Genomic DNA, 10,848 nt, shown 5'->3' on the forward strand with positions numbered 1-10,848 from the left:
CTGGCAGGCAAACACTACGCTTGAGGTGTAATTGAAAACAATACCACAACTAAATGACCCAGTTCCCACTCTAAGCTCTGTCTCATGTACAGCACTCAGGGCAAAAGAAATCCTGGCTGGTGCCAAATGAAAACAACAAAAGAATATGAATTTCAGATTCAGAATGATCCAGAAACCAAAGGAATTTGGAAAGGACTTTGTAGATGCAAAGTAGCGAATGCAGAACATGAAGGAGACTGGGCCAGCAATTACGGTGGGACTCTCACGTGAGTTTTGAAGGATGTTGAACCAACATCTAAGTGAAAAGCCTCCATGGGGAGGTTCAGTTGTCAATGTGAAAGGCTGAAGGAGGCATCATCTCCCCCTGCGCTCCCTTTCCTATTTAGAGGCTTAGCAGAAGGGGGCTGTAATATGATTACTTGATAAAGGAATTTCTAGTTGCTGCTTCAGTGGAGATTAAAATGACCTGTTGGTTTCCTTTGATGTTTCTTTGCTGTCACAACTTCTAAACTTCGAAATGCAGCACAACTCCAGTTTAGTTCAGAAGGGTTTTTTTATTAAAAAATAAAAAATGTACATTTCAGTCAGGGACCTGAGTTTTATTCAAATTTCTCAGAATTTTTTTTTTTTTGTAATGCAAGTCTTTTCTTCCTGAAAGGCATAAGTTTCCTCAATCATCCAGTGTTACCTCTATGACCTGGGACCAGAACTCTGAAAATATAGCTGTTGTGGTGTATTTGTGAGAGGATTGCAGCCCCCAGCCGTTCCACTGCCTCAGCCCCCCCACCCCTGCCCCACCCCGCACAGGGCGTCAGGGGTGGTCTCTAAAACTCTATATCCATCAGTTTACTGCCAATCCCAGGTACTCCCTAAGCCCTACCAGGTACTGGTGGAGAAGGTGTAGCTCAGAACTCCTTCCCTGTTGATCAGGGGAGAAAAAGAAACAGACCAATTGCCACATCTGCAACAGTTCACTCTTCCCTGTAGGCTGGTCCTATAATATGGGCCATTTCTTCAATAAAGATTGGCTGGACAAAAGGAATGGCCTGAAGTGGCTTCAGGCTAGAATTCAAGTTTCCCTCTCTCTCTGTCCTTTTCTTCCCCCTTCTCCTTCAACACAGTTCTCTAAGAAGCGTCCTTACTACTTGAGTGCCAGCAGGAGAGGGAGGAGGAAATGACATGAAATCCGTAGATCGAGTTCTGCCTGAAAACCTGTTTCCTTGGGCCCCCTGCACAAACTTATTTTGTTTGTTTTGCTTCTTACGTTGAGTGTCAATTTCTTTATGGACATGGACAAGAATGAGTCTCCAGTTCATGGCTTATTCCTGAGTACATCCAGTCCTGCCCACTTGGCTCATTCTGTGTTGCCTCACACCACTTTGGCTTTGGACTTTCCATCCTCTGGTGAGTGGTAAACTCTCCTTGGATACCAGCCGCAGACACGGCTCTGTCTGTTTAGATGCTGAAGTTTCAGGGCCTTGGGAGAATAAAAGAAGGTGGATCAAAGACTAACCAATAGTTCCATCTATTTGACTCCTAGCTTCTTGGTTAGCATTTTCTGCCAGGTGCCTGCACTGGTGGCCCTTCTGCAGACTTCTTAGAAGGGAAAAGAACGGCTTGGATCCCAAGTCCTGTAAGTTCAGCTTTGAGTTTACATCAACATCGACTGTGTCTTTTCTCAGCTGGTTTCTGTAAAAGCAGTGCTTCAGTTGGGCTGATTTGGGCTCTGGAAAGAGATGGGGAGAGGGTCGTTATGCTTTCATTGAATGCATTTAATTTTACTCCACCACTCAAGTTCAAAATGCTCTGGAGATTCAGTCATCTTCCTTCTTCCCTTTTCTTCTTTGACTCCCAAATCCAAATAATGTAGAAGTGGAGAGGGTCTTCTTGGGTGTGAGATGGAAATGTGGTAGACCTTTATTGTATTCAGCTCACACTCTATGTTAGATCCTACACCAGTGTTTGCCAAAACATACAAAGTTCTCATACCCCTGATCATGTCTCTGAAGACACATCACAAAATAAGTACAGTGCCTTTTCCTGGAGCGAATCAAATTCACCTGAGGGTCAGTCATTTAAAATCATCATAGAACCAGCAAAAGTGATCTGAAGCAGAAATCAAAATCTACTTTTTCTTTTTAAGATAAAACACAGGATTTTAAAGACATTTCATGCTTATTGCAGGCTTCTTCCAAATGCTTTCCTGGATCCCAGGGGAGTACTTCAAACTCTCCTTTGCTATTAGGAGTATTTGGGTAAAAAGTTTGAGAAACAGTGAGAGATTCTGGAAAATGCTTTTTATTAACAGTCGGTTTTTGTATCTGAGAAGAGTATTGCTTTATTTCTGGGGTTCATGGAATGAGAAATTATGTAGCCCTTGGCTGGACACTAAAGTCTGTTCCTGGGCTTGCCAAAAAGGCTGGGGTTGAGTCACTGGATTTGACTTCATATTCCCATTTGGAGACCACCGGGATTGTAAAACTCTTGCTGCTGAGTCCATTTCTTGTAAATGGCTCCACATATTCAAGAACAAATAGTTTAGCTCTGTCGTTATTGGTTTTGGGGGTCCCTCTCTCCAACACCCTGGCACAGAAGACCTGCTTATATGGGAGAAGTGTCAAGCATTTGTGATTTCTCTGTTCCGCATTTGTTGGAGAGTAAATAGGCAGCAATAAAGAAACTTTATTATGCATGCTTTCTGCCATTGTGGCACCTGAAATCCCCTGAATGTGCTGAGTGCAACTTAAATTTTAAAAGGCTCTTGAGCCTCACCTTTTTCATGTCATGAAAGTTGAACAGAAAGCCAAATAAGAATAAGCAAGCAGCGTGGGTCCTTGCTCCTAGTCTCAACTGACTCCAGACCCTGTCACAGAATTCCAACACCTCTTTTCTCCCCCTTCCAGCTGTTAAGTTCCCATGACTAGATTGAAACAACCATCTTCTCTCCGCCTCACAGATGAAAACCAACAACTGATTCTGCATATTACCTAGGACATTATGGTACAAAAAATGTTAAGTGGAAACAAAAAATGCTTACTTCCATTGATTTTTCAGGATATCTCATTTACTCTATGTCGTCTTAATTTGTTAGAACTCGAAAAGCAACTTTAAAGTGATGAAGCTGATTTTCACATGCATTATACAGACTCTCATGAATGCCAGCTAAAGGCACTTTGCCTAGACTGCTTTCCATTTATTTGTACATGTGGCAAGGGGATGGAGTAAAGCAGACTTGAAAAAGAATGATAAATACCAAGCATATTACTCTTTCTCTCAGCAACTAGTCTTAGAATGGGACCCTTTCTGAAATCTTACAAAACTCTGTTAAATCTTTCCAGGCAAGCCCTTCAATTAATATTAAGTTTAGGAACAAAAATCAGATGTCATAATTTCCCAATGATATTATGTTTTGGTAATAATCTCAACTTTTGGAGAAGGCAGTATAAGATAGTGGACAAAGCCCCAGCATGGGACATAGGCCAACCTATAAATTCCAGTGCCGTTGTTGGCTGGCTGTGAACCCTTGTGTATGTTCCATACCTTTCCTGTGCCTCAACTGGTTTTCATCTGCAAAATGGGAAGTGATTGCAATGGATTAGATGAGACGGCAAATGTAAGGACAAACCCAATGCTAAGCAAACAATTAATGTAGGGTTCCCTTCCCTTTTTAAGTCAGATTGCACATTATGGACATAAAGTAACTCCCCACCCAGAGCTAACCCTAACTGTGGATGCTGTTTTCTACTAAGGGAGCTCTTGGTGGCCCTTTGTTGTGACTGCTGATTGCACACATCTGGAAACTATGACAACCGTTTTGCTTTGGGTTCAGCTTGGCCCAAATGTAGCTCTATATAAGGCAGTTCCTAGCCTTCGGTTTTGCCCAACACATCACAGCTTGGCTTGAATTTAGGTGGAGGGGAGAGTGTCAAAGGAAATGCACAATGTCAGGGAGGAATTCAGTTTCAACTAGCAACTTTACCCAGCCCTCCACTGCCTTACTAGGGAGGGCACTGTCCCTGGAGTTTTTAGGTACCTTCTCTCATTGAAACTGCACAGGAGCCTTATTAGGAAGATTTATTATTATTCCTTCTTTGCAGGTATTTATACTGAATTGGGAGGTGGGGACTGTCCCAAGGTTATATAGATAATAAGGCATGGACTTGGGGCAAGATCACAGACCTTCTGACATGGAAGAAGGCAGAGGGATTTGCAGTGTTGGAGATTCAGCTGCAGCAGCGTCTGCCTTCCAAAGTCTACTTTGAATTGCTGCTGTCTGCCACAAGAGCTGGAAGGCAAAGGAAGGAAGTTTCAGATCAGTGTTCTTGGTGTTAGTAACCCTGGGTCTGGACCTGTCCAGTAGGTTACATATCCCGTGAGACAGATAATGAGATATAGCAAATTAAACATGCCACATATTCCATATCTGATCACTGATTTAAAAAAATAGAATTGGGGCAGGCCAGGGTGGCTCAGCAGGCAGACTTCTTGCCTGCCATGCCGGTGACCCAGGTTCGATTCCTGGTGCCTGCCCATGAGAAAGAAAAAAAAAAAATAGAATGTGTAAAACACTACTAACATTAATCAATCTTTGGGGATTTTTAAAATTGTTTTTTGATTATGATGATTCATACTTTAGGACCAACATTATATTGTCACTCATTTATTCAAAACTATTTACTGTATTAATCCACCTCCTGTCTGTTAAACACTGTCCTATATGTTGGGGAAACATCAGTGAACAGAAGCTCTTGAAAGAACCACCTGTTGTAAGTGGTTGATCAGTGAAAATTTGGGATTTCTTTTCTTGAAAGAATGCTAAAAAAGAATCAGCTTTCTTGCTTTCATTTTTTAAAAGAGTCAGCCATCTTGTTTTCATTTTTAAAAAATCATTTTCAAGAAATACAGAGCAAGTCTAAATGTAATTATTTTATGGATTTACTTGGTGACTTTTTTCTTTCTTGCCACCTGAAAAGCTTCCATTTTTCTCATGGCCCTTTAGTTTACAGGAGGCAATTTTGAGTCCCAACATGCCCTGCAGTCATTGCCTTACATGTCCACTGCCCAAAAAGATTACCAAAGTAATCTTTCAGTGCATGGGTTTCAGTGCAGTCCCAAATGCACGATGAACAGTGAAACTAATGTTGCTAAACTTTAAGAAATGAAAGACCACCAGTGTGCAGTATTTCACCTCCTCCCTACACTCTCCAAATAAGAAGCTCAGTGAATGGAATTATGACCTTTATTCAATTGCAATTCAACTGAGCATGTAAAATAGAAACGCTGTAAGTAAATCATACATTTGGATACTACATTTCATATTTGAGTACATGCCAAATAAGCTAATAAAATTTTATTACCTTTGAATGTAACGTCAGATGACAAACTTTATTTGTAACTGTTTCCATTTTATCTGTTTTTCCAGTCAAGTAGAACACGTGGGGTCACTTTTAATATTTTCTCTTCCTCCCCTTCCCCACCTCTAATGCCAACTGACCAACCCCATCCTGATTACCTAAATTGACCCTTAACCTCAGACCGAGAGGGTTGTTTTTAATTAGTGCGGAAAAGGAAAGATGAAGCACTTCCAAATAAAACTACAAAATTAATCCTGGCCTGGAAATAACAGTCAAGTGCCAATACATTATGGAAGACAGCTGGGGCTGCGAGCAGCTCTTGTCAGCTCGAGGTATCAATTCGAGAAAAGAGGGAAATACACCCCCACCCCCACCCTCACCCCCGTGCATTGGGAATTTTTACCAGGAAACGCGCGCTCGCAGATGTGCGCCCGCCCAGCGAGGCGGGGCTCCCGGAGCCGGCGCGAGCTGAGACGCGACTGTTGAGAATGAATGGGGCGCGGTGGCCGCACAGTTGAGAAAACAACCGCCGGCGAGCATGGCTTCCAGCTTCAGGAAGTCAACCGCGGCCTCCACCAGCCAGAAGAGAAAGGTGGGTCCGAGGCCTGAACTCACGGAAGATCAGAAGCAAGAAGTTCGGGAAGCATTTGATCTGTTCGATGCGGACGGGAGTGGAAACATCGACGTGAAGGAGCTGAAGGTGGCAATGAGGGCGCTGGGCTTTGAACCCCGGAAGGAAGAGATGAAGAAAATGATGTGCGAGGTGGACAAGGAAGGCACGGGGAAAATCAGCTTCAATGACTTTTTGGCCGTGATGACGCAGAAGATGGCTGAGAAAGACACCAAAGAAGAAATTCTGAAGGCTTTCAGGCTCTTCGATGATGACGAAACCGGGAAAATCTCTTTTAAAAACTTAAAGCGAGTGGCCAGCGAATTGGGAGAAAACCTCACTGACGAGGAGCTGCAGGAAATGATCGACGAAGCTGATCGAGATGGAGATGGGGAAGTGAACGAGGATGAATTTCTTCGGATCATGAAAAAGACCAACCTTTATTAAAGTTGGTTTCGCCTGCAAATAACGTGTAAAAATTGAGCTACTCGTTGGGTCCTCTTATACCACTTGGTGAAGTCTTGCTTTACGTGGCAGCGGCTATGCCTCCCCACTCCTCTCCAAACCCAACTAATTTGTCTAGATAATCCTGTTTCCAAATCCCTGATCCAATAATAGAATTTTAAAGATATTTTAACCTGATTTTTTGGTTGTTTTCATTCTCCAGAGCAGCACTGGAGTACATTAGGTTGATAAAGTGTCCTGAAGCTTCAGCCCACTCACCCTCTTGCCCGGCCCTAGTGGATGTCCATTAAACTGAATGCATTCGGTTCCCGGTGTCTGCCCACGAAAAAAAAAAAAAATCTGAATGCAGCACAGAGGCTTGGGAAAGTAGAAATGTGGTTCCCTTGTTACTTCTTTGTTGGTCACAAATTATCTTGCTTCATATATCATTCCTTCATTTTAAATCCTTGTTCTAGCAAGATGAGGTGGGATCTTCTAGCAGGCCATCCTAAGCCATTACTTTTTACTTAATTGAATACTAATTTGAAGGAAAACAGTTTTCCCACTTATGGACTTAAGGGGGTCAAGAAAGATAACAGTTCTGAAGTATAGGCTTGCCTTTGGGTGTGGAAAGGTATGCAATTTCCACTATTACCCGGTTTCATCAGATAATGAGTTCATTTGTGTGTATGTTAGCTACTAAGGCTCATCCGTGGCCAGTACATAACGTATACCCTGGCTACAAAGTAAAAATGAAATTTCACAGTGGCCCAAGCAGAGTACAATTAATTTGCTTAAGAGACTAAGCTAACTAAGGATCACAAGTAAATATTTGCAAATGGTAAGAACTTACTACTTGAGAGCATTGTAAGAAAGGAGGTAAGAATTAGCATTGTTGAGAGCTACTTGTCTGTCCTTAGAGAGATCAGCTAATGTTTTAGTTACTAGACTACCATAATGTAACTTTAGTCACTTTATCACTGCTCTCACAAGTCACTGTCCACCTACTAATTCTTAGAACATCTTGGCTCTTGGTACTTGTGAATTTTTCCCCCTTGAGATATAGTTGATGCCAGAGTGTCTGGCATAGTAGTTTTCTAATTTATGAAGTCCAGGAAACTCTTTCACTGTGCTTGTGTATGTGTTAATACATGTTTTCTGTTATAAATTAAGACTTTTTTGTTTTGGAAAAAGAAGCAGATACCTTCTTACCTCTTTAAATATCTACAAATCTGAAGGCAGAAAAAAATATCATTTGGAAAGATAATCTATCTTCTGAGATGCAGGGTTTGACTAATGTTCTGATAACAGGTAACAGAACTATTACAGAGGCAGGATATTTTGGTCACAAGTAAACCTAAATTAAATTGTCACACAAAACCCCATTAAGATGAATGCTCAAAATCTGGATAAGTTTTCACTTGGTTTGCCAGCAACTTTACCCTCGAGAAAGTGGCAGATTTAACCAGGGGAACTCCTGCTTTTGTCTTAATTCTCATTACCAGGAACTCATTTAACAGAACAGCAGCAGAACTAGCTGAAGTGACTGGCATGTTGACACTAACTGTGAAAGGATTTTGCTGAGGTGGCTGGTGCAGGACTGGGGAACCAACCCAGGCTGCAAATGCTAACAGTGCAGGCTCGAGGTCTTAGCCTGAACTCAGGTGCAGGCCTAATGGAGACAGGTGCATCCTAGCCTGTATGAGTATCTTGGGCCTGATCTGAGGGCAAGGGGAGGAGTGTGGCATTCTGGGAAGCAGCAGTTCCTGGCATTCTTGTTGACCAGAATCTTGGCTCCAAGATCGACATTTGGATCAAGGTAGAAATGCCAGGAACAAAGAAAGTTGGCAGAAACTAGGAGAAGGGGTAAGAGCTTCAGGCAACTGTACTGGGCTCAGCCTTGGTTCCTAAACCAGCAGAAGATGGAAGTGAAAACTAGGAACTTGAACAGAAGCCCAGCAGACAGACTGACCACACACCACGAGGTCAATCAGGGAGGCTGCAGTCCGGTAAGTAGAGGGGTGCCTTGAGGGCACAATCCATCTCAAATAAGGAAAGCGAGCTCCAGAATTTTTCTGAATCACACTCACTGCTGAGGAAGAACCTCTCCATGCGCTGTTTATTAGGTCTGCTGCTCAACTGGCCCAAACTCTGGGCAGTGGATAGGGAAAGGAGATAAGGACAGGCCTAGGCTGACATTTGGATTTTAAGAGAAGTCAATCATGCACTGGCTGGGTTAGGCTTATATCCCAAGGGTCTTTGCCAAAGGAGAACACAAAAATTCAGAGAAAATGTATAGGTACCTTTTGCAGGTAAGGAAACAGCACTAGAATTGGGGAAGAGCTAAAAATGTAAATTTCATTGAGCTACCACAATAGGTTCAAATAAAGAAGCAGGAAGTGTACCAAAGAAATCTATGTGACCAAGTATGGAACTGATACGACTTTGCTTTCTAATGATATATGTAATTCATGAAAACTGGATTTTAGGGTCGAGGATAACAATAGGACAGTATCATGGATGTGTCAATAAATTATTAAGAAAGCTTATATCCCAAATGAGCAGAGGGACAGGTGTAACGTTTAGGATTGTTGCAGGGTGACTCTCATGGGAAGCCGGCTCTGAGTCTGATATTTGTGAGCAAGAAGTTTGATTGTGGTTTCCGTATCATACAAGTGAGGGAGGAAAGAAATCAGGACTGGGTAGAGCGGGAAGTTGGGCTGTAATACAGACACAATAAAGCCTCAGCTCCTCTTATGGGAGGCTTGGCACTGGGGGATGGTTGTGCAGAGATGTCCAAAACTGGGGCAAGAAGACTGGGCCTTGGGCGGGCCACGGTGGCTCAGCAGGTAAGAATGCTTACCTGCCAAGCCCGATGACCCGGGTTCGATTCCCGGTGCCTGCCCATGTTAAAAAAAAAAAAAAAAGACTGGGCCTTTAGAATTCCTCATTGATTGGCAGTTACTGGGCATGAGTGGTCCCCAGGAAGGGAAGGACAATCATTGGAAGGGAAAACTTGACTGCAAATTGCCAGCTATCAACACTCCTAGCAAAACGACAGATGAGTGCTTCAGTTCTGAAGTTCTAAAATACAGCTTCCAACCCTTGAACTACTTTGTATACATTCTGGGAGAAGCTAATCCCCTCTTTTTCTGAAGGAAACTTATAAGGGAAGGTTAGAGGCTACAACCCTTAGCCATGCACCTGGTCTTGTAGCCACAGACTTCCTAACTTCTCAATCTAAATTCCTCACCATCAGCTAGCACCTCCACTGATGTGTATGGTTTATCTGATAGGATGACCCAGATTCTTATCCCTGAAAAGTCTGAGCCCCATTCCTTCTCATTACATGGCTGCTGCTTTTATCTATTTACCCTCAAAGTTGGGTGAAGAAGTACCAAGTGTTCTCCCTGGGTGCCCAACATACTCTTCCCTGCCCCTTTGTGTAACAGCAACTCTACCTCCTTTTGATGAAGAGGACCAATTACTCATGGATGGTGATTCTTTTCCTTGATTGTTTGTCTTTAGAATGAAGGAATCTGGCATAATTGGGTGGTACACTTAGTTAGTTTGGAAATTTAACAGGATTCTTGTTGTATCTCCTGGTGAAAACTTTCTTCCTCTGGGAGCCAAGATCTCTCAATGAACAGACTCCAACGCTATGGGGATGAAAGGTAGAAGTTAAGAGTAGATCGCTGAGAGTTACGGTAAGCACTACTTCCATCCCTGGTTTGCTGAACCCACGAGTTCCACCTAACAGAGATAGTACACTAGTACTATTCATTGATGCAGAGTGCATGCTACATCATGGAAGATGACATCCCATCCTCACTGGTTATCATGTCCATGCTGGCCCTTCAGCGGCATCTTCATCAAGCTTCAACAAGATTTTCCATTGCTCTATCAGGCTGAAAGGATCAGTGGATTTCATGGGAATATGTCCACTGTCACACCCCAAGATGTCTTGGTCTAATGTAATATTATGTGAGTTACTGTGTCAGTAGAATACTCAGATATGGTCCTGGTTGAATCTCTGCAAGCAGGAATGGGAAACCCATAACTGAAATATGTGTTCAGGCAAGTCAAGATGAGTCACTGCTCCTTCCAGGGTAGAAGGGGCCCAATGTAGCCAACTTGCTACCAAGAAGCCAGTTAGTCTCCTTGATGGACAATGCTAGTCTACATTTGGTGGCAGCAGTAGCTGGCATCCTTGGTGAGTGTTAACTCATGCTGTTGCATCATGTGCCCAAGCTCATTTGTGCTAGCATGTGGGTGGTCAATGACAGAGGCAGGCAGATGTCAACTGGCCAAGTCATTGTATCTACTTGGTTGTTTAGTGTCTCTTCTGTGGTAGACATGGACCTGGGCCACCTCCTCAGGAAAATTTCTTGGACCAGCTGGCCCTCTTGTGCCTGATCTCAGATATACCACTTTCATCTT

General features: G+C 43.0%; 1 protein-coding gene across 1 annotated transcript; it reads left to right on the plus strand.

Annotated features, from left to right (window-relative positions):
- Nucleotides 1-5,798: 5,798 nt before the first annotated feature.
- CETN1 (centrin 1) lies at nucleotides 5,799-6,601 on the plus strand. Its single transcript, XM_077135854.1, has one exon. It carries the CDS (start codon nucleotides 5,893-5,895, stop codon nucleotides 6,409-6,411), a length of 519 nt encoding a protein of 172 aa, XP_076991969.1. The 5' UTR covers nucleotides 5,799-5,892; the 3' UTR covers nucleotides 6,412-6,601.
- Nucleotides 6,602-10,848: the final 4,247 nt, after the last annotated feature.

The sequence above is a fragment of the Tamandua tetradactyla genome, chromosome 18 (genome assembly GCF_023851605.1).
Source record: "Tamandua tetradactyla isolate mTamTet1 chromosome 18, mTamTet1.pri, whole genome shotgun sequence".
NCBI classification, from domain to species: domain Eukaryota; kingdom Metazoa; phylum Chordata; class Mammalia; order Pilosa; family Myrmecophagidae; genus Tamandua; species Tamandua tetradactyla.